The sequence below is a fragment of the Hemicordylus capensis genome, chromosome 3 (genome assembly GCF_027244095.1).
Source record: "Hemicordylus capensis ecotype Gifberg chromosome 3, rHemCap1.1.pri, whole genome shotgun sequence".
Taxonomy (NCBI): Eukaryota; Metazoa; Chordata; class Lepidosauria; order Squamata; family Cordylidae; genus Hemicordylus; species Hemicordylus capensis.
Window position 1 is genome coordinate 230,514,690 of NC_069659.1, and position 23,613 is coordinate 230,538,302.

A 23,613-nucleotide genomic window follows, 5' to 3' on the forward strand; every position below is an offset into this window, starting at 1 on the left:
GTGGAGGGAACTTCCATAGACTTTTTTTTTATAGACACTTATACATAAACAGCATCAGGGGCTTAATGTGTTATTGACTTTTCCCATTTAGTCCAATATTTTAAGAAATGCACCAAAGCGTACAAAAAATCTGATGCTTTATTCATGCTTGCTGTTGCTGTTGTTTAAATCCATACTACCACATTCTCCTCTTTGAAGTTAGTACCAAATTGTCAAAGGAGCAAATGATTTTTTGCGGGGGGGATCCTGATTTTTCAGAGTTTATTAGCACAAAAATGGAAAATCAGCCTGCAGGGCTCTTGCAGTCTACCCAAATTACCACAGCTCCCCCCCCCGCCCGCCCCTTTCTCTTTCATCAGAGACAACTCTGAAGGTTTTTGATGATGTCACAGAAAGATAAATTGCCCCCCCCGCAATATGTAAAATATTATATGCTATCTTAATTATTTAAATAGAATATACAGTGCAGTGTCACATGATTAATGACACTGTAAGCTTTGTTTCACCTCTGAGATCCCCTTCTGTAGTTTATCCCTTGTTTTGTTAAAATAATACCCATAAATACCATAATAAAGCTTTTTTAATCCCATTGCTTTCCTCTACCAGAGAACAGCATATGATGAAAACCTGGCTCGCAGGCTTCAGGGACCAAGCAATGATACCCCACTCTTCAACTTTACAGCTCAGGATGTATCCAAGGTACAACTGTGCTACACAACTCATGAATGCCCCATATGCCAAATTGATCACTAGAATTGGAAAACCTGAGATTCAACTTCTGGCAGTTGGTAGGCAGGATGGGCGAGTTATTTCTTACACAAAATAATTCAATTACTTCTGACGATTAGTATTAAGTATTATTAGAGCAGCTAAAAGTGAATTAAGGAGGCAAAACTATTCATAAAATATTATAGAAAAAAGAAGCTCTGGATTCTAGGAGGATACTACACCACAGATTTTCAGTTCTGTGTGTTCGTGGTTGCTAATTTATTTAGATTCATAAGCTATTCTATCAGTAACATTCAAGGTAAATGGTATTTCCATACTTTATGAATCCAATTTTGTGAATCAGTGAGGTCATTGACACAATCAAAAACTGTGTCCCTTTGGGAGCTGTGTGTGCTCCCAGTTTTTGGTTGTGTGGAAGCAATGTAAGAGGAAAAGCTGAGTAGAAGTGATTGTGTGAGAACAAGGTAGGAGGAAAAGCTACCCAGATTTTCCTCCTACCTTGCTTTCACACAACCGAAATTGGGAGCACACACAGCTCCCAAACCCAGATAGAGAACAGTTTTTGATTCTGTGAATGACCTCACTATTGTTCACAGTTTATAGATGACAATTTATAAAATTTCAGTTTATAAGTGGCAGTTTATAGAAAACGATACAATAACTTTATCAATTGTCTATAGCTGATGAGCATTTTAAATGCCTGGGTTTCCTTACAATATGCACAGATGTAGTGATTAGGCACAGATAACTGGACTTGTACTTATGTGTGTATTTCAAGGAAACCTCACATTTAAAGACACAGGCCATCACAAATAGTTAATCATTTCATCGCAGATATGTTTTGTACTCAAATTCTAAAACATACAGTGTGAACTAGCACTGAATCTATGGGCGGAGTTGGGACTGATTCAGACTGACATTGGTTTGAACTATCTTGGAGGCTTAAAACATAAGGCAATAAAAGGGTTTGATACCCTTTTTGCTGGAAGTTATTATCATGGAATATGTGCATTCAGCCAGTGACTATCAGAAGCACATGCCTTTCTATTTTTAACGGCATTCTGTAACAAGCATCAGAAGCAAGTAACTGAGATGGGAATTTGGCCCATTTTGTGTAGCAATTTGCTGAGACATGCTTCATGAAAGAAAAAACTAAACAAGGTGAAATTCTATAAGCCTACGTTCTGCCTGCCAGCTGGGAAAAAGCCATGGAGCATAACTAACCTAATGATATAGAAGGTGAGGTGACCCCATCTAGTGGCTGGACTCACTGCTGCTGGTTGTACCTTTCACCGTTGTCTGAAGCAATTATGAACACAGCTCTTTTTAAGATTTTAAGAGTAAAATGAAACATGACATGGGAGATATGTGGCTACAATCTCTCTATGTTTTTGTTTTAAACAAAAGCTCTGGGGGACCCCAGATCTGTTTGGGATTGCAGTACTGGGGGATGGGGTTAACCCTTTCCTCCTAAAATTTTCCCAGTTAATGTTGTCCCAGCTGCTATTTGCCCCTCACATATCTAATTTAATGCTTTTTGATTATGGATCTCCTACGTCATGTCTAGTTGAATAGTAAATGGTGCCCTGTAGAAAGGTCCCCTCCAGTATGCACCTACACATTAATAGCATGCTTGGCCTCAATGTGCTTAGTTTGTCCATGCTAATAGCTATCTTGGGCAAGCCGAATCCAGATTAGGACCATGGAATGAGGGGACGGGGGACTTTAACCCTTCAGATGTTCAGATGTTAGTTGGCCTCCTTGGATTCTACTTGGAATGAAATCAAAAGTGGGCTTCAGAATATCTCAGTTCAATTGTTATCTTTTGCCCGTGGTAAAGAAAGAGGGGAGAGATTCAGGAATGGGGCTCACAAGCCCAAGTCCCACCCAATGTCTCTGGGTAAAATTACAGGGAGAACTAATGTCTGAACAGGTTTCACGTAAAAAGGTCTGGTGTTTCCATTCCTCTTGGAGTGATAATAGGGACAGCCTATGCCTGTGAAAATGGAGGTGAGTGTTAGAAAGAAAAGCACATACTGCTCTCCTTGGTTATACAAGGGAATGTGGAGGGGTTAATATTTTAAAAATCTCAAAGAATGTTAACCTTAATCTAAGATACAGGTCATTCACACAATCAAAAACTACCCGGGTTTGGGAGCTATGTGTGCTCCCAATTGTCGGTTGTGTGGAAGCAAGGTAAGAGGAAAACCTGAGTAGAAGTGATTGTGCAGGAGAAAGGTAGGAGGAAAACCTGGGTAGCTTTTCCTCCTACCTTGCTTCTACACAGCTGAATATTGGGAGCACACACAGCTCCCAAACCTGGGTAGAACACAGAGGTCATTGTGTGAATGACCTCTAAAACTGTGCGGCAATATGAGAACCACTGGTTTAAGAGAATGCATACCCAGGAGATATATAGCAATTTTAAGTGAAATATTTAGAAATACTTTCCAATATTGCATTGTAGGAATACAAAATTTCCAGCTTTGAACAGAGATTGATGAATGAAATAGAGTTTCGCCTTGAACGTACCCCAGTGGATGAATCAGATGATGAAATTGAACATGATGAGATCCCTACAGGCAAATGCATTGCCCCAATTTTTGACAAGAGGCTCAAGCATTTCCGTGTCCTGGAAGGTTATCCTGCCACTTTCACTTGCATAATTGTTGGAATCCCTGTACCTAAGGTAGGTGGAGCTGAAAAGCCCAATGGAAAAGCATGGTCACTTACCAGGGTGCTTTCAAGATCACACTCTGTTCAGCAGTAAAATGCTTCAACTTGGCAGGATCTTTTTGAAAACGTAAAGAGCTTGCGCAACCCTCCTACAATAGGAAAATACAGCTATTTATTTGCGACGCATATGCAACATTGTAGGACTAAAACGCAAGGATAAAATCCGAAAGAAGGATTGTGCAGAATGTGAACGGCGCCTTGCTGACAGCACAGGGACTGTGATGTCAAAACACAGTATGGAAGCACACTTAATGGACACGTAGTGACACTGTTTTAAGCATGTAATCTGGAAAGCTCCCTGCTATTTCTAGTGTAAGTATGTCTGGCATCTGCAAACATTTATTTCCAAAGACATAGTGCTTCAGAAACCATAACTATTTCCAGCTCAGTTAAAATGGTAAGAACCATGCCTTTAACAGAAACTGTGAACTGCAGAAGAACCAGTTCACATTGGCCACCATGCCTTCCCATCCAAGATCTCTACCATCATCCCTTCCTTTTGTGCTCTATAGGAGATCAAGAAGCATGCTACACTGCACAGATCTTTCCCTTGCTTAATTGCTCATTGGGGAAGCAAGAGTTCCCACCCAAAGACTCTGGTAGCTATCTCTCAGGGTTCACCTAGACTCCAGCCCAGAGGAGACCCTGGAGGAGGAGGGGAGCCTGCCTCAGGCAGAATCCCTGATCCAAACAGCCCTTTAAATCCCTTGGACCTGAAAAAGCTAGAGCCGGTCACCCTCTTAAAGGAGCCCCCAGCACTGTCCCATCCTTGGAACCCCCTTCATTGCACCCAACTCCCCAGGGCGCTTTCCAGATTAAACCCTACAACTGGGGTAAAATCCTTCGGCTTGGTAGGATCGTATTGATCCCCAGAATCTACAATGGGAAAATACAGCTACTTTTTTCCGACGGACATGCAATGCTGTCGCACTATATCGTAAAGATAAAATCCGAAAGAAGGCACTGGAAATGTGAACGGCACCTTGCTGTCAGCGCAGGGACTGCAGTGTCACAACACAGGAAGTACAGAAGCACACTTAGCGGCCACATAGGGACACTGTTGTAGGGTTTAATCTGGAAAGCGCCCAGGAGCAGAGGCAACACCGTGCCAGGGCTGAGCTCTAGCTCCAAAGGTGGAGTGTTTGCCAAGCTGCTTGGGGCTTCCCTCCTCATGGACCTATTCGAGAGGAAGGGGAGGCCAGCTCCGGTGCCTCTATACTAGAGCAGGGCTAACCTGCAGAAAGGATGGACCTTTTGCTGGTTATATAACACCTTCAGCTGACACCAGCCTTTTGTTAGTTCAGTATCTTCCTTTGTGGGCTCATGCCTCCAGCTCTCACACCTGATCTGGATATCGACACCATCCTGGATGTAAACATTAAATAAAGCATTGGTATTATAAAGGGAATAATGATCACCAAGACAGTTAGCTCAAAAGCAGCAACATTTAAGTGGAAAATTTTACAGGATGCCTGGGAAAAGATATTTTCAAACCAGCCCAGCCATTTCTCTTTTTGCAGTGCTAATATACTCCTTCACTGCTGACACATCTTATTTTATGAATGAAATAAAATTAATTCTGATAAATCCATTTTCTGCAAATCCACATTTCACATTCAGCTCAATTTCAGGCCTGTTTAATTGTCAAGCTTCACAAACAAATGTTTATGTAACACCTTGGAACTGAAACTTGAGTTGTGTGCAGAAATTATACTTGTATAAGGAGCCTAGGAATCTCCAAGGAAGAGTTCTTGGCAGCTTCAGAAAACTTCAGTTCCTAGAGTTCTTGGGGGAAACCCATACATTTAAAGTGGATTCAAACCTGTTTAAAATCTATAGTGTAGTCACACATCACCTAGCAATGTTCAGGTATAATGACCGATTGATTGACTGATTAAGTGCCATCAAGTCGGTGTCTACTTTTAGCGACCACGTAGATAGATTCTCTCCAGTATGATCTGTCTTCAGATTGGCCTTTAAGGTCTCTCAGTGGTGCATTCATTGTTGTCGTAATCGAGTTCATCCACCTTGCTACTGGTCGTCCTCTTCTTCTCTTTCCTTCAATTTTTCCCAACATTATGAACTTCTCAAGGGAGCTGGGTTTTCGCATCATGTGTCCAAAGTATGATAGTTTGAGCCTGGTCACTTGTGCCTCGAGTGAAAATTCTGGATTGATTTGTTCTATGATCCATTTGTTTGTTTTCCTGGCTGTCCATGATATCCTCAAAAGTCTTCTCCAGCACCAAAGTTCAAAAGCGTCAATGCTTTTTCTATGCTTTTTTCTAGAGCCCCCGGTTGGCGCAGTGGTAAAACTGCCGCCCTGTAACCAGAAGGTTACAAGTTCGATCCTGACCAGGGGCTCAAGGTTGACTCAGCCTTCCATCCTTCCGAGGTCGGTAAAATGAGTACCCAGAATGTTGGGGGGCAATATGCTAAATCATTGTAAACCGCTTAGAGAGCTTCCAGCTATAGAGCGGTATATAAATGTAAGTGCTATCTTGCTTCTTCAAAGTCCAGCTTTTGCATCCATAGAGTGTCATGGGAAAAACCATTGTCCGAATGATTCTAAACTTTGCAGGTATAGACATATCACGGCATCTAAATATCCTTTCCAAGGTCTTCATTGCAGTCTTACCAAGTGCTAGTCTGCAGCGTATTTCTTGACTGATGATCCTTTACTGTTGATGGTCGATCCTAAAAGGCAGAAGCTATCCACCACTTCAATGTCTTCATTATTAATTCTGAAGCTGGTTGCTGTACCCATTGTCATTAATGATACTTAGCACTTATACAGTATATTAAACTATTCAAAGTACTTCACTTATGTTATATCCATAAACCACACAATAACCTCACAATAACCCTGAAAGGTGAGACAGTTCTATTATCTCTGTATTGTTGCTGATGGTTGATGAGGGTTGAGACTGATTAGATCACTTAACACTCTGAAGATGAGATTTGAACACGGGGATTTCTTGATGCCCAGGTCAGACTCTTCGCCACTGTACTTCACCAGTTCTCATTCCTTTGCAGGTGTATTGGTTTAAGGATGGCAAGCAGATTTCAAAGAAAAACGAGCATTACAAGATGAGCAGAGAGGGTGATGGGACCTGCTCTTTACATATTGAGGCTACTACGAATGATGATGATGGAAACTATACATTTATGGCTGCGAATCCACAGGTGAGAGTTTGCTCCCTTCTGAAATAAGTGGGGTCCCCCAACCACTTGCGCAAGCTTAAGAGATATCTGCAGAAGAGCATTGTGTTGTAAAGTCCAATTGATGCATGTCACTATCAGATAAAATATTTGTTTAGTCTTAAACACTACATTTCTCACTGCAGAGAAAAGACGTGTATAGTCAACTAATGAATAATGCAGCTTCTCCTCTATATGGTTTTGACAGGGAAGAATAAGCTGCTCTGGTCACTTGATGGTTCAGACTCCTCCAATGCGTGGTAGATTATCCACAGCTATCCAGTCTCACAGGTAAAGAAAACTGATGCATGAGATGTCAACTGTGAAGCTTGCATGAGTGCACTTAGGAAACTGAAGCTAAAGTGAGTTCACCAACAGTGCTTGCTAGCTGTGCAATAAGCACTTTTCCAAGTGGTGCTGTCTGTCTGCCACATTTAGGAGAGGAGAGCAGCTGTCCCTAGTCAATGTAGCATAGCATCTCTCCAGTGGTGGTTGCTGGTGCTCCCTTGTGTTTCTTATTAGAATGTGAGCCCTTTGGGACAGGTAACAACGTTCTGTTTTCCTTTGCTAATTGCTTTGAGAGTGTTTTTTGTTGAAAAGCGGTATTATTTATTATGAAAAGCTGCGTCACTTATTATGATGATGATGAAATGCCAAGGCTCAAGCTTTCCTGAAGGCCAAGACTTCTAACATGGAAGCCTACCTACCAATCCCACCTCATGTTTACAGGATATTGTATTGCAGGGGAAGATCCCGTATACCAGAAGGAGATAAGGAACCCGTACAGGAGCGCTTCTTCCGGCCATATTTTCTACAGGCACCTGGAGACATGGTAGCTCATGAGGGACGGCTTTGCAGACTGGACTGCAAGGTACTAGGATTAGCTGACTTACTTTGCTTACCCTGATGCATTATTTTCTGAGAAAATATGAGCAGGCTCCTATTCTGGGCAAGCCACTAAATATAAATAAAAGATGTTTATATATATAAATAAATACATATATAAATACATACATATATGTATATGTATGTGTGTGTGTGTGTGTGTGTGTGTGTGTGTATACATATATACACACAAACACACACATACAAAAACATAGATAGATAGATAGATAGATAGATAGATAGATAGATAGATAGATAGATAGATAGACAGATAGATGAGATTCTGTGCAGCATTCTGCAGGTGGGAGGAGCCCTGCCTGTGCTGCTGTATGGTCCTAGGGTTGCCATTCAAGCAGTTGTGCTAGAGCACAATTGTGAAAATGCCAAAATTTGTGCAATCCAAGTTGCATGACAATAAAGTCATTGGGAATAATGGCCGGTTACTCAGGGACAGCATTTGCGTAATTGAGTTCTAGTGCAACTGCATGCATGGTGCCTCAAGATCACATAGCAGCATGAATGGGGCTCCTACCACTCAAGGACACTGTGTGGAATCTAAGCCACTACTAACATGCAAGTTTTAAATGTTGTCTTTCTGTGGCTTTTGATCCACAGAAAATCTTAGGCTTGGAATGGACCAAAAGGCCATAAAGACCAACTCCTCCCATCAAACATGAGTTCCCATTTCTCATAACTTGGTTAACCCAGTTAACCCACATAATCCAGACGAATGTGTGACACAGAGGCACGTGTCATGTATTTTGCAGGCCAAGGATGCCTGCAAAATAAGCAGGTGCACATCAAATCAGGGCCTGGTGTGAAGACAAGGGATACAAGTCCCCTGCTCCTGCTAAGCAGGTCTGAGTTTGGCTAATATCAGGATGGAAGAATGTCATGTATGCCTCCACAATTTCCACTGTGAAAGAAAGGCAGCATATATAAATATAATTTTTAAAAACCAAGGTGTTCAGAAAATAGACTGTATTAAAAGAGATGTATATTTAAGGTATGTTTAATATTTAATATTTTTCACATGATCTGCTACCCAAAAAAATCATAGATTTTTAGATTAGATTTTTAGATTAGAACAATCATCTTTACATCTCACAATTTATTACCCTTGTTTCTTTTTATTTTTCTCACAAGAAAGCTTCTACCTCATTAAGGAGGCATAATATTTCCCACAATCTGGCTGGACAAAAGTTGTACACTGCCCCTCTTCCAATCAGAGTTCTGCTCTTCAGTCTCCAGTATGAGAGTCTTTTGTATGGGGAACCAAAGTGCGGGGAGGGGAGATAAATGGAATGAAAAGTGGCTGATCTGGACAAAACCTTAGACTGTGACTGCAATAGCAGGTACCCCTCGATGAGGTCATTGTACCAACACTTCTTCCCTGTAACATGAGGGCTGGTACACATCTTTGGGCTGGTCTAGATTATAAATCCACCAGCTCTCTCAGGTGCATAGGAGAGGAGCATGGGAACTTGCATCTCCTGCTCCCCATTCAGCATCCCATTTCAATATCATTTAATTGCACAAGGTTCATTATTTTATGAGTTTTAGTAGTATTTTATCCATGCATTGAGGGGTGGTTCAGATGAACCATCTCTCCCATGCAGATAAGCACTGGTGAGACAGTATGCCAGATGAGGGGGGAATGTGCATGCCCATGCTCCTTCCTCATGTATTTGTGCAGTCCAATTGACATGTTGTGCAAACTGGTGCTACATTTCAGTTCTGTTACACCATGGAATGGATACATGTTGATAGGCCACTGCTTGTTTCTGAAAGGTAATTATGGTGAATTCAAAAGATATGTGTGGTTGCCTCATACATTCTGGAGAAGCAGGGTACATACTATGGGGAATTTCGCATGTGAAGTTGAACTGGCTTTTTCTCAAAGTGGTTTAAGAAAATAAAACCAACACTGGCTGCGATATGCACTTTCTCTTTCCATCTTCTATCCCATGTTTCCAATGTTTACTTGTGGCACAAAGATCACAAGAGGGGCTCGTGTGAAAATACCTGGCATTTTTTAGATGTCTTCTTTTCTTTCATAATGTGAAGCAGCCCTTATTTAGCCTGTGTTCACCTCTACTTTTGTTTTCTCATACCAGTTCTATTTAAAAAGCATGGTTTTAAAAAGATTTAACCAATAAACAAACAAACAAATGAGATAGTCATTCTGTCACTTGCTTATGGCTGTTTTCTTCCGTGTTAGGTGAGTGGGTTACCACCCCCAGATCTGATGTGGCTTCTGAATGGCAGGCCTGTCTTACCAGACACCACCCACAAGATGCTTGTCAGAGAGACTGGAGTGCACTCCCTGCTTATTGATCCCCTCACACAAAATGATGCCGGAATTTACACTTGCATAGCAACCAATAAAACAGGACAAAATTCATTTAGCCTGGAGCTCAGTGTTGTAGGTAAGTCTGTGTCAGGAGTCTGATGTAAAGTCTGCATAATGAATAACACTTTGAGGTCATTCACGCAATCAAAAACTGTGTTCTACCCGAGTTTTGGAACTGTGTGTGCTCCCAATTTTTAGTTGTGTGGAAGCAAGATAAGAGGAAAACCTGGGTAGAAGTGATTGTGTGGAAGCAAGGTAGGAGGAAAAGCTACCCAGGTTTCCCTCCTACCTTGCTTCCACACAATCACTTCTACCCAGGTTTTCCTCTTATTTTGCTTCCACACAACCAAAAATTAGGAGCACACACAGCTCCCAAACCTGCGTAGAACAGTTTTTGATTGTGTGAATGACCTTTTTATTTCATAGCTATGCACCTCTATAGATATTCTAAACTTCAGTCACATTTTACTCATTCACTAGAAAGGTGATCACATCAAAGTCCTCAATATCTTGATTTAGTGTGTCCCATGATACTCTGAGAGCATGTGCACACTACGCTGCTTCATCTCAGGAAAAGGAGGAACAAGCTTTGTCAACCTTTCCCCTTCTTGTCCCAGTAAGTTCCTGGGGCAAGAAAAAAAGCAGCAATGAAATTAACGCTTGAGTACGCAACCTTATTCACAAGTATGGGAAAAATGAAGAGGAACAGAGAGTTCAGTCCTTCCCTATCTATGGATCTTTAAAGGGAAGATAGATGAAATCAAAGGATGGGAAGGAGAAAAGGAAAGAGGCCCTTTCTCTCGGCCCTGTTCCTCCCCTCACCATGTTCTCTGTTTCTGAGAAATGGGAATGGCACTAGGCATGTTACCTTTGACAACCAGCCTTCCTCCTCAAGATCCATCAGGGAAAAAGCAGAGTAGAAGCAGAGAAGAGAAGTGGAAAGGCCCAACTATTTTTGGCAGCATTCCCTTCTGTGTGGGGCTGATTACAGACCTGAGGTTGGGAAGGGGAGTGCCAGCCAGGCCTGTTACCAGGCAATAGTAGATGCATGTTACAGGAAGCAAGTGCCACATGGGGAGGAAGCAGGAAGTGGCTGTTGCCTGGGAGGTACCATATAAGAATCAGAGTGTGCTGCCAGGGCTGGGATGATTTCCTTGGAGCTTGGAAAGAGGAGAAAGCAAGCTGGGTGCTATTTTATCCCTTCCCTTCATCTGAGGCCTGATTGGGAGCTCAGGATCAAGTTCCTGCATTTCTTATTGAATCCTATCACCACCAGCAGGATGTGAAGTTGTACGAAATGTTTGTTCCTTCTTAAAGGTCTACGGTTTTCTTTAAAAACAACAACTGCAGCTCTCAGATGTTTGACCTTTATGAGAGATTATGAACTTTCTCCCAACACAATGCAATTTAGGGAATGCCAATTCCAATATGAACCTCCTACCTCCTAAAATAAGTGGGTGAAGCCTTACTTTGCATGCTCCGCCCATGAGAGATTTTGCTGATGGCCTGAAACAAGGCTTTTTCCCTGTATAGTGGTGCATTTTTATGAACTCTCTCCACAGTCTACTAGACCAATCCCTGGGGATTTTTAGAAAAGCCTTGAAGGCATTCCTGTTCTTCCTGGCTAATGCAGGAAACTAATACTTTTTTCATGTTGCTGATTGTCCATTGATTCATTTTCATCTTCTATCAATTGGTTTATATAATTATATGTATCTTTTTAGAATTTTATGTAGTCAGCCTGAGTTTTTATTTAAGGAGGGCAGGATGTATATTTCATATACAAACACAATTTAAAATATTGCATGATCAAGGCTATGTGAATATGGCTTGAAATAATCCAGATTCTGCCCACTATGGAAGTTTCATAAGGAAACGGCAGTTTTCATCAATGATGTGACAGTTGATTATATCCATGTTTTCTCCCTACCAACATAAACACACTCCTTTTTCTTAGGGTTTTTGTAGAATTTTGTTTTGAATTAGATTGCTTTTTATTACTGAATGAAACTCGCCAAATAAGATCTATGATGCAATTCACCAAATAAGTTCAGCTTTTTCATCTCTGTTTTCTAGAAAAGGAAGTTAAAAAGGCTCCAGTGATACTGGAGAAGCTACAGAATTGTGGAGTACCAGAGGGACATCGAGTCCGACTAGAATGCAGAGTGATTGGAATGCCACCCCCAGTCTTTTACTGGAAAAAGGATAATGATACCATCCCTCCCAACAGAGAAAGAATGAGGTATTCTAGGATATGGGCATTTTACAGGTTTGGTCTTTACTACGGGAGGAAGTGTCATTATTTAGAAAGAGAATATATAAAACATGTATAAGTGTAAACTGGAGTCAGTATAGGCTGTACACATTGCTGCCTTTTATCATGGTTAATTGCAGGTTTTCTTCCTTTGGACTTTGGTTCATTCACACAGCAGACTTCCCCTTACCCATCCCACCCATTTCTGGCCAATAGAGTTGTAGAGGAGACAGGTTGTAGAGGAGGCGCTCTGCCTCCTGCTTCCAGTTGGTGCATTCACCTGTGCCAGGTAGAGAAAAGAATGGGGGGAGGACCTGTGTGCACATGTGGGGTGCCTGTGGACCCAGCCCCCCACCCAAAAAATGTAATTTTCATTCTTTTAAAAAATTATTTTCCTGGTGTTGCACAACAAAAAATTATTTTCCTGGTGTTGCACAACATTACAGCTACTGTAATCGAGCATTGACTGCAAACCATCTTTGGCAATCTCACTGGGGGCAGGTGCTGGGGAGAGTGAAGCTTCCAACTGGAATGGAAACACTTTCCAATCTTACTGTTGCCTGAAGAATGTTTTTGAAATATAATTTTCCAACTGTGCTTTTATGCAACAGCACCAGTACACTGGTACACCAGTACTATGGGAAGATCTGCCACATTGCTACTTCACAAAAAAACAGTATCTCAGGGGACAGCAGGGCATCGGGTTCTCCCTCTGCTCTCTCCTCATGTACTGTGGAACTCTTATTATTTGTTTCTCTCTCTATGAAAGGAAAGGTTGCTGAGTAACTCTGATGTCCTGGTGTCCTTGCAGAAGATGTGTGTGTGTGTGTGTGTGTGTGTGTGTGTGTGTGTGTGTGTGTGTAACCCTATGAATGTAGCCCCCTGTTGGAGCACAAGGACAGATGTGTTTTATGGACCTTTGGGGTTACCATAGTATGGATCTGAGGAAAGTGCTGGACTGAGGAAAATAACAGGGAATGAGAAGGAAGCAGTTAAATCCTGGATTGAGAGGATCAGAGTGAGAGAGACAAGACAAGAGAGGAGAGCTAGTCTTGTGGTAGCAAGCATGACTTGTCCTCTTAGCTAAGCAGGGTCCACCCTGGTTGCATATGAAAGGGAGACTACAAATGTGAGCCCTGTAAGATATTCCCCTCGGAATGGAGCCGCTTTGGGAAGAGCAGAAGGTTCCAAGTTCCCTCCCTGGCTTCTCCAAGATAGGACTGAGAGAGATTCCTGCCTGCAGCCTTGGAGAAGCTGCTGCCATTCTGTGAAGACAATACTGAGCTAGATAGACCAATGGTCTGACTCAGAATATGGCAGCTTGTTCCTATGTTCCTAAGCAGAGAAGGAAGTCAAGCTGCAAGATAAGGCAAGCAGGAATACAACATCAGGTACAGGAGATCCCCATTATTCGCGGGGGTTCCATTCGGTGGGAGCCCCTGCGGATAGCGAATCCACGAATAATGGAACATTAGGGCAATGGGAATTGGGGGCTTAGGTTCCTGGATGCCAAAAATCAGCCAAAAAATGGCAGGTTTCCCCCACCACCACCCATTATCTCTAAATGACCCCTCAAGGTACCCTACCATACACTGCTGTGCTGCACTCTCAACCATGGGGCCAAAAATAGCCCCAAAATCATGGGTTTTGCCTCCAGTTTGAGCCTCCTGATGGCTCCCGATCTCTCCATCAGTCAAATGGCAGCCAGAAATTACCTCTGTGGATACGTGAATTTAACCCGCTGTTCTCCATTTGTTTCCACATATACCAAGGTTGGGTGCTAATTAACCGGCTGCAGATATGCAAAACCGCGAGTGCTGGACCCACGAGTGAAAGTCCTTCCCTTTCATTTCAGGCAGCGCTTGCTGCCTGAAAGCATCTATTCTCCCTTTCTCTCCCTCTCTGCCTGAACGCTGAAAAAGATCAGCAAGCACTCGCTGGCTCCCGGCAGCCTGGGTGAGGGCAAGGGGGCGGGGGCGTTGGTTTGGGGCTCTTCTGGAGCCCGAGCCATGCCCCCCTGGGGGCTTCTTCAGTGGCTCCTATTATTGGTGGCCTGGGTTCTTTGAAACCTTTCACGCAATGGTGGCTACACCCCTGCTCAAATTACGGATTCCTGTCAGGAGTGCATTCCATAGCCCAGGAGTAGCTACAGAGAAGGCCTGCCTCTGAGATGCCACCAAACAAACAGGTGGTAACTGGAGATGGACCTCCTCAGATAACCTTAACGTGCGGTGGGGATCATGCAGAAGAAGGCGCTCTCTAAGATAACTCGGACCTAAGTCATTCAGGGCTTTAAAGGTAATAACCAGCACTTTGTATTTTGCCTGGAAACATATTGACAGCCAGTGCAACTGCTTCAAGTCAGGTATAATATGGTCTCTCCAGGTTGCCCCAGAGACCAATCTGGCTGCCGCATTTTGAACTAACTGAAGTTTCTGAACTATGTACAAAGGCAGCCCCATGTAGAGCGCATTGCAATAGTCAAGCCTGGAGATTGCCAACTGATGCACCACTGTTTTGAGGTCATCCTCTTCAAGGAATGGGCGCAGCTTTTGAATCAGCCGAAGCTGATAGAAAGCACTCCTGGCCATGGCCTCCACCTGAGATACTAGGGTGAGACCTAGTATCCAGGAGGACTCCCAAGCTGTGCACCTGCTCCTTCTGGGGGAGTGTAACCACATCCAGCACAGGAAGATCTAACTCACACTTCAGATTCGCAGCCCCTACAATGAGCACCTCTGTCTTGCTTGGATTCAGCTTCAATTTGTTCTCCCTCTTCCAGCCCATTACTGCCTGTAGGCAGGCATTTAGAGAATGAGTCCCATTTCCTGAAGGTGAAAAGTAGATTTGGGTGTCATCAGCATACTGATAACACCCAGCACCAAACCTCCTGATGACCTCACCCAGTGGTTTCATGTAGATCAGGGATTCTCAAACTTGGGTCCTCAGGTGTTATTGGACTTCAACTCCCATAATCCCCAACCAAAGGCCACTGAGGCTGGGGATTATGGGAGTTGAAGTCCAATAACACTTGAGGACCCAAGTTTGAGAATCCCTGATGTAGATTTTAAAAAGCATTGGTGACAGAATGGAGGGACTCCTGGGGGACTCCATATAACAGCTCCCGTTTTGAGGAGCAACTGTCACCAAGCTCCACCATCTGGAATCTACCTGAGAGATAGGAGCGGAACCACTGCAAGGCAGTGCCCCCTATCCCCAACTCCCTCAGGCAATCCAGAAGGATACCATGGTTGATAGTATTGAACACTACCGAGAGATCCAGAAGAACCAGCAGAGTCACACTCCCTCTGTCACTTCCCCAGTAAAGGTCATCCATCAGGCCGACCAAGGCTGTCTCAACCCCATAGCCAGTTCTAAAGCCAGTTTGAAATGGGTCTAGATAATCAGTTTCCTCAGAAACTGCCTGGAGCTGATCGGCCACCACCTTCTCAGTCACCTTGCCCAACCAAGGGAGATTGGAGATTGGCCTGTAACTATCCATCGCTAAGGGGTCCAGGGAAGGCTTCTTAAGAGTGGTCTGACCATTGCCTTCTTCAGACAAGAAGAAGACAAGACCCTACCCTCCTTCAGCAATGCATTTATGATATTAACTAGGCCACCTCCAACAATCTCCCTGCTAGATAGAAGCAGCCAAGTCAGACAAGGATCCAGAGAACAAGTGGTAGGCTGCACCACTCCAAGCAGCTTGTCCACATCCTCAGGAGTCACAGATTGAAACTGATCCAACCTAATACTGCAAGAAGGTATTCTAATCCCAATACTTTTTTCCTTCCAGGGTCTCAGCAGACACACAAAGCCCTTTGCTTTCCAAATGGAAATAATATGCTGCTCTTGCTATTCCAAACATTAGAGATCTGCATTAAACTGAGTCAGATCCTTGGTCCATATAGTTCAGTATTGTCTACACTGACTGGCAGCAGATCTCCAAAGTTTCAGGCAGGAGTCTTTCCCAACCCTACCTGGAGATGCTGCAGAGACTGAACCTGGGACCATCAGCATGCAAGACTAGTACCAGAACATCCTAAAATGAATGACAAGGAATGCCCACTGAAATAGACTGGTTCCTTCCAAATGGCCATGGAATGCATTGGAATCCATGTATTCCTATGGCCAGTGCATTTCAGTGGACATTCCCTGTCATTCATTCTAGTACATTCCCTAGAGTCTACATGATCCTTGACTTCTTGTAACAGAACCCCCCAAATTATTGCATATATCTAAGTGAGCAAAGAGACACCTTTTAAAGTGGTGAGTCTCTTATATTTAGCAGGGGGAGAGCAATTGGTCCTATCCAGTCCCAGCACAGTGGGCTAAGCCCATTCTCCCCACATCACCCCATGAGGCTGTACACACTGATCATGTGTAGAGCCTCTCTAATTGCTTCTGATGTAATTGCACCTTATAGTATCAGGTTCTCTTTGTATTTCATGTTGTGATTGGCTCTTCCATACTTCTTATAGTAGTGGGAGCATTTGCATTGTACAAGGATAATCTCATCAGTTATTTCTGTTCAGAGTGGCAGAAGTTGTTACTTGTCTGTGATGTTTAGGGTGTCCAGATATAAAGGAAAATAGGGGTGAGAGAGGCTGCATTTGCTAAATTTCCTCTTCTCTGCAAATGCTAAGTGAAGGGAAGCCCTATCGGCCACATTACTGCTGTTCACCTTAACCCTGGTTCCCTTGGGATGCTCTGTGCTACTGCTACATGTTCTGGTAGTAATTAAAATTATTTTCTTTTGAACTACCACTGAAGAAATATTTGAACTTACTTACAATAATGGTAGGTGTTTTCTCACAACTTATTATAGTAATAAACCAACTGTAAACTCCTGCCACAAATGCACCACTGAAAGAACAAAATCCAATTATTTTGTAGACCTAAGTGTACTGAGAGGTTATAAAATATATCAGAATCACATAAAAGGCCCAACTAGAATTACTGGCAGTGGCAACTGCACACAATGAACAACATTGTGCTGATTCTCTCCCTCTCTCTCTCCAACAGACACACACACACACATTTTAAAGCAGAACTATATAGTGTGGTTATATTTTAACATAGACTGAGATTCTTTGGAATTTTTGTTTCTAGTATGCACCAAGATGCTACTGGATATGTTTGCCTTCTGATTCAGCCTGCTAAGAAAGTGGATGCTGGTTGGTATACCTTGTCTGCAAAAAATGAAGCCGGTATTGTCTCCTGTACTGCTAGACTTGACATATATGGTAAGTATTTTTTTAAATGATAAAATAATAGACTTGACCAATACCATCTCTCCATTTGTAGCCTATCCTCCTCATCATGACTTATGCTCCTCCTTTGTGAAGATCTCTTGAGTAAAGCCTTGGGTTTTGTCTTTAGAGATATCTTACTCGGTTGGCATAGCAAAGGAGTTGGGTTAAGCTAAGGCTCCCCTGTTCTAACTGAGCTGAGAGCCTTGGGGTGCTGGGCAAGGTTTGTGGAACTTGTGTTCCACAAGGTTTTGTGGAACACGGGGGAACTTGGGAGCAGAGGAACAGGTCTGGGATCTCAGAAAGGCTGTTTACAGGCAGCCTGGTTGAGGCCATATGCCACAGGATGTGATAGGCAGCAGGGTTGCTCTGATGGTCCAAAGCCCAAGACTGTGAGCCCTTTCTCACGACTGGAGAAAGGGCTCAAAAGAGGCAAGGAGAGGAAGCCTCAAAATGCTTGTCTCCCCCGCAGACTATCTCTCTGGCATTTCTGGGTGGCGGATCGCCTGCCCAGACAACTGCCAGTTGCTTCCAACAGTACAGAGGTTTGGGGGCCGGGAGGCCCCCAGAACTCCCATAATGCACCGCACAAATGCTCGGTGCATTATGGGGATCTCCCTGGTAATGACTGGGAGCCCTGCAGTCTCCCAGTCCTGGCTGCAAGCAGCTGGGACTGGCTGACGATTTTTTAAAAATGGGGTTAAGAGAGCACAACTGTTGCACGACTCGCAGAGGTTCTTATGATCAGCAAAGACTGGGCTTGGCTTTTGTTGCCCGGTTTCAGCTGATCATAAGAACAGCCTCTATATAGCCCCAGTTTCTTATCTGGAGTTGTGCCAGATGAAAAATGGGGAGAACATTGCTGACCCAAGACTCTCTGCTAAGACAGTTGGGATGTACAATCCTAGAACCACACTCCCAGGATCCCTTGTAGTATTGCAAAGGATGCTGGGATACAATTCTCAGATCCCAGTTAGATCACAATTCAAGAGTTATCCTCTTTAATATTGTAAGAGATCTTAGGTTGTAGTATTGACTGCTTCAGTGGCGCTACAAAAAAACTATCACTACCCCATGTGGGTTGCTTGAGCAGATGGGCAAAACCTGGGAGAGAAGGTTCTGAAGTTGGAGGTAATTCACCAAAGGTCAGGTAAAGACTCTACTAAAGAGTAGCCTTACTAGAGTAACTTGGGAACAGTTGACAACTTACATATCCCAGGGCAAGCACTGCAGAAACATCATGTTCATGCTAGTGCATAGGGATCCGCTAATGAAGTGTAGGTAGAATTTTCCAGTCTTTGTGATTGAAAATGATGTTGAGATCTGTGTCCTGTGTTTATTTATTTTTGTTGCCTCAGCCCAGTGGCATCAACAGATCCCTCAGCCAATAAAGATTCGCCCTGGTGGCACCCGATATGCAAATCTCACAGGGCAAGGACTCGACATTTTTTCTGCTTTTCCTGCTGTTGAGAATCCAGTGCGGTTTTCATCACCATCCCAGCCTGTGGTAGAAAGTGAAGAACTTTAAAAACCTCCAGTTCCAATCTTACCTGAAAAATAAATGCTAGAACTGTGAAAAAGAATGGAAGGTACAAGCCGGGAGACTCAAGGTTTACAAGCAACTTGTATTTGTTTAGTAAGTGTACAGTTGCTGGAATTCCTGTGAGTAACATACTGTACAAGACCTTACTGCAGCATCGCACTACAGGGTCATTGTGGTATCGTTTGCAGTGTAATAAGTTCACTGCTGTGTTATTTCCCCCGCAAAGCATTAGAAAGAAAGGAGACCTACTTTTCAGTCCATACAAAAAAAAGCTGTACTACGTTTTAGTACTGCTTCATTAAAAAGCTACTGTAACCAAAACAATCAATGGCAAGGATTTTAGATGTTTAGCTAAGAGCTACCAGCAGAAGTATGGACACTGTGATCATTCTGAAAGAGGGTAAACCCTGTGACTTTGAATATAATCTTGAAAACCTGGCTGGCAGTCACAAAGCACAAGGCAAATGCACACAAAAAATGCTGAAAGATCCGGAATACACATGGAGAAAAGATTTGGCAAACTCAAAACTAGAGCAGCATAGCATTTCAAATAGAAACCACTATATACAATTTAACTTTTTAAAAATTTGTGTGTGATTATATTCCATGAATTGTGTACCCATGGTGTACTGAATCATACTGTAAGACACCATGCATGTACGTTGGACATTAACCTGTGCAATTAAAGAGCCTATATCCTATGAAACACATATAGACCCCACAGCTACCACTGCTAAATGCATTTTGAAGTGTGCTTACTTGTTATTTTTTCCATTTTAGGAATACCTTGATTTGAAGCAAAAAATATCTTTCAGGTTATTTTTGTTCCATGGGCTTTAAGAAATTAATTCCTTTCTCCTTCTGGGGTTTTGATATGTGCATATGAAAGCACTTCTACAGATGTGCATCAGAGGAACTATAACCTGATCCAATCAAACCTATTTCAATTTCATTCTGAATACCACTCTTTAAAACAGATAACACTACATTCATGGTTTTAGTACAAATCTTTAGTACTTGGATAAAAGGCAACAATATTTTCTTAACAAGTGGTCAAGGGAATACATACAAAAAGCATGTGAGGAAAAAGGGTCTTTAGCAACACATCTAATGAACCAATTTCAATGCATTTCTGTTTTATTCAGTATTCTAAACAAAGTCTCATGTAGGGCTTGAGATACGTGTTAGCATTTTGTTCCTGTTTAAACTATTGGTTAGATGTGTGATTCAGATTTTACTTCCAAGGGAGTAATCTGCTGCCAACAGGTCTGCCAAAGATAATTCATAAAGCACATTAAAGAAATAATCCTTACTGCTGTAAGTATTATTATCAGTGAACAGTCACTTGGCTTTATAATCACCATGTAATCCCAATCCTTCCAAGGAATGTAATTAAATTATAACCCAAAACTAGGGTCTGAGTATTCTCTTATTTTGTGTTAAGTCCCCCTGAGCTCACTAGCATTAATGGGTCTGAAGAAGCAAACTTATGGTAAGTCAGCTGGGGACTTTCTTTGGTTCAGAGGGAAAGAGAGATACTCTTTTTTTCACAGGACTGAGCTTTTAAAGGTTGGTATAATTGATGGCTCTTGATATGGGGAGACAGGATAAAACACCTGTCAGTTGGATTCCATCATTGCTAGCTAGCACGGGGTCTACTTCTGGTCTCAGCAAGACAAAAATACACTGAAAAGCAATAGCATTTGAGACCCATCTTGTCTGCTTTGTTATAAATGAGGCCAGAATCTGGATTACTCTAATGCACTATCATCATGAGATCAAGTTCTGTTGCCTATACTTCAGCAAAATTCCAGGGGCTTTACAAAAAATAAACCCTAGGGTTCTACCTTCTATGGAGAACAGAACTTGGTGGGTTGAAGCTGAAATAGAAAGTTCTTCCAAGCTTTGAAGGTTCAAATCTTGCTTAGAATGTATATGTGAAATTAATTATCACTTTGACTGTCCATATGAAGAAAGATTAAGTGCATCCCTTTAGTATTAAATATATATGTTGTTATTGTATTGTCCCTATGAATACTCTTTTTGTTAAGGCTACTGTTTGAAGAGCCAAGGAATTCTGTGATTTATGTCAGCAGGAAGTTTTTCACTCGGGGCTTTTAAAGTGCTTTAATTTGCATCTCCTCTGGAATGCAGGGTGAGCGTTCACTTATCAACCAGATTTACCCCAAAGTCCCTGCGAGCTATCGGGGAGCAGTTCACACACACTTTGGGTTTTTCACTGTGCATTAGAATGTAGCCTAATTTATATCTGGGGTAAAAAATCCACTATTTGTGTCTGGTTTTGCGGGATGACGTCAAGTTCTCAATAAAGCCTCCCCATAAACCCACGGTAAAGCCTGCTGTGTGGCATAATGTATGACAAGTATATGTTACAATGAATGTTCAAAATGTGATAAATGTTGACATTCATAAGTAAATATTTGAGACAAATTTTGTGCCTGCCTGAAAATTCAGAGAGATATTGGTAAATGTTTACTCTTAGCTAAATGTGATTGTCAGCATTTACTTGTATATATCTGAAAAGTATAGGCAATAAATATCTATTTATTATTTATTTATAATTTTCAGACATTTAATAGTCAGCATATTCACATGTGAATGTCATTCACCAAGTTTGGACATTCAGTGTTAAAATTACTAATTCATATCCAGTTAATTTAAGTGGGATTTTGTCATGACTAACTTTTTTCTGGATTGTACTCTGTATGTATAAAGCAATCCTGAATTATATGTGATATCAATCAAGCAGATAATATTATGTGAAAAGACAGTTTTCATTACAGATGCTGTCCAGAGCTATCTTCTTGTACAGCATTGTTTGCCTTTTATTTTGTCTTTATTTCACAAACAGAACTCAGACTGACTTTGCACTATATACAAATCCCTTTGTCTTACACAGCAAAGGCCATACTTGCAAAAATTGAAAAGGACAGAATTTTCATGTTCAAAAAATAAATTACTTACCTTTATTTATTATTTATTTATTCGATTTCTATACCGCCCTTCCAAAAATGGCTCAGGGCGGTTCACACAGAGAAATAAGAAATAAATAAATAAACCTTCAAAGTCATCACCTAGTAAGGATGCTAAGTAGAAAGCAAACAAGCAAATAGTTCCAAATTCATTTATTCATAAATTTATGTAACACTTTCTTCCTTTTGGAGTTTGCGAAAAAGATACTGGATAGTAATGATGATACTAAAAAGCAGCATACTGTGTCTGAGTGAGCAGTAAGGCAGAAAGTTGTTCTTGTGCTTTAAGACTCTTCAATATACAGCAACTCAAATCTAAGATTTGTACACCTAGAGCTGTACATATCAGGTGGTATAAAAATATGATAGATAGATAGACAGATAGATAGATAGATAGATTTGCTGTTCCAGAAAAAGGATGTTGTGTGGCTTTTACTGCTATAGGACAGCTCAAGACATAAACAACAGGCATTGTGGATTTGCTTCAGAGATGTAAATGAAGGCTTTGAAGGTTTGTGATTCGTTCACACAAATATTTGAGAAGTCAATGCAGACTCATCTCTCAGTGATTCTCTTAGATTCTCTTGACAAAAGAATTTGAGTCAAAATGTTGCAAACCTGCTACTTCAGGTGAGAAAAATATACAGTAATGTGTAATACAAAAAATGGAATTTTTAAAAAAGAACTGCACTAATAATGCAAAGGAATGAAACACTATTCTCTGGAAAATGATATTTCAGACCCACTATAAACTGTACCTGAGTTAACATAGCAAGGAAAAGCTAATTAAACGTTGTTTCTGTTAATTAAATGCTGCACAAATCAATGGCCTTATGTTCTACCAATATCAAGTTGTTGTTTTTCCTTTAAATAGGTTTTTATCCTGATGATGTTATATCAAAGTGCATACCTTCAGTAAAAAGTGGGGGCAGAGGGATGGTGCAATTTTTAAAGTATATTTTAAATGCATATACAGAGAAATGCCAAACTCTTCAGCAACTGTATTTTCCCCTCATCCATTAAATAAATGCTTCAGAGTTGCATTACATGTGTATCTCTTCAGACAACTGTTAGCAACATTATTTCAGAGCCAGACTTCTGATGGATTTGTGCTTCGGAAGTGGGAAATTATTAGAAGTAGCATATGAACATGGTGTGTGCAACTTTGGCAAGAGAGATCTTTACACGGGTGCAGACAGAAGGAAAGCTTGAGGAGCAACTCCTCACAAATTTTTGAGGGTGAGGAAAGACACTTTGCAGGGAGCAGAACGTTTTGGAGGATAGTTCAGTAAAATGATGTGGGGGTGGCAGGGACTCTGCAAATGCTGAGGAGGGAATCTGCACCATGTTCATATATCAATGCAGGCTTCTATGCAGGGAGCTCTGCTCCTTTCCCCTCACCTCAGCATTCTGGATTCCTTGTACCTTTCCTCCTGTTTCCTACTATGTCAAAGCAATTGGAGACATACTTTACAAGCTAAACAGACAGCTTTCATTAAAACACGCTCTGAAGTTTGCCATTTTTGTGCACCATATTTTGTCCATATTTGTCTGCATTTTGATTCACTCATTAATTAAGGTCCATGTTTTCCAGTTGTGAATGTGAGTAGGAATATACAAGTATAGAGTACCAGCAAAAAATTATACCCCTATTCATCACTATTATAGTG

At 41.8% G+C, this 23,613-nt stretch overlaps 1 protein-coding gene and 1 long non-coding RNA gene across 8 annotated transcripts in view; one reads left to right on the forward strand and one right to left on the reverse strand.

Annotated features, from left to right (window-relative positions):
• LOC128350367 (uncharacterized) overlaps nucleotides 1-10,931 on the reverse strand; it is a 32,225-nt gene extending 21,294 nt beyond the window's left edge. Inside the window, exons 1-3 of the long non-coding RNA XR_008319292.1 lie at nucleotides 10,770-10,931; nucleotides 4,700-4,830; nucleotides 3,463-3,554 (exon numbers count right to left, since the gene is read on the reverse strand). This is a non-coding gene — a long non-coding RNA (uncharacterized LOC128350367). The remainder of the gene's footprint in view (nucleotides 1-3,462; nucleotides 3,555-4,699; nucleotides 4,831-10,769) is intronic.
• MYPN (myopalladin) overlaps nucleotides 1-22,986 on the forward strand; it is a 123,435-nt gene extending 100,449 nt beyond the window's left edge. For 6 of the 7 annotated variants that reach the window (XM_053308578.1, XM_053308577.1, XM_053308576.1 and 3 more), the window contains 9 exons: nucleotides 607-699; nucleotides 3,197-3,418; nucleotides 6,499-6,648; nucleotides 6,872-6,954; nucleotides 7,408-7,534; nucleotides 9,770-9,977; nucleotides 11,978-12,143; nucleotides 17,268-17,401; nucleotides 18,766-22,986. In XM_053308578.1, the coding sequence (XP_053164553.1) occupies nucleotides 607-699; nucleotides 3,197-3,418; nucleotides 6,499-6,648; nucleotides 6,872-6,954; nucleotides 7,408-7,534; nucleotides 9,770-9,977; nucleotides 11,978-12,143; nucleotides 17,268-17,401; nucleotides 18,766-18,935 (1,353 nt within the window). In that variant the 3' untranslated portion in view covers nucleotides 18,936-22,986. The remainder of the gene's footprint in view (nucleotides 1-606; nucleotides 700-3,196; nucleotides 3,419-6,498; nucleotides 6,649-6,871; nucleotides 6,955-7,407; nucleotides 7,535-9,769; nucleotides 9,978-11,977; nucleotides 12,144-17,267; nucleotides 17,402-18,765) is intronic. The other variant, XM_053308579.1, reaches the window with a different exon arrangement.
• The last annotated feature ends 627 nt before the right edge of the window (nucleotides 22,987-23,613 follow it).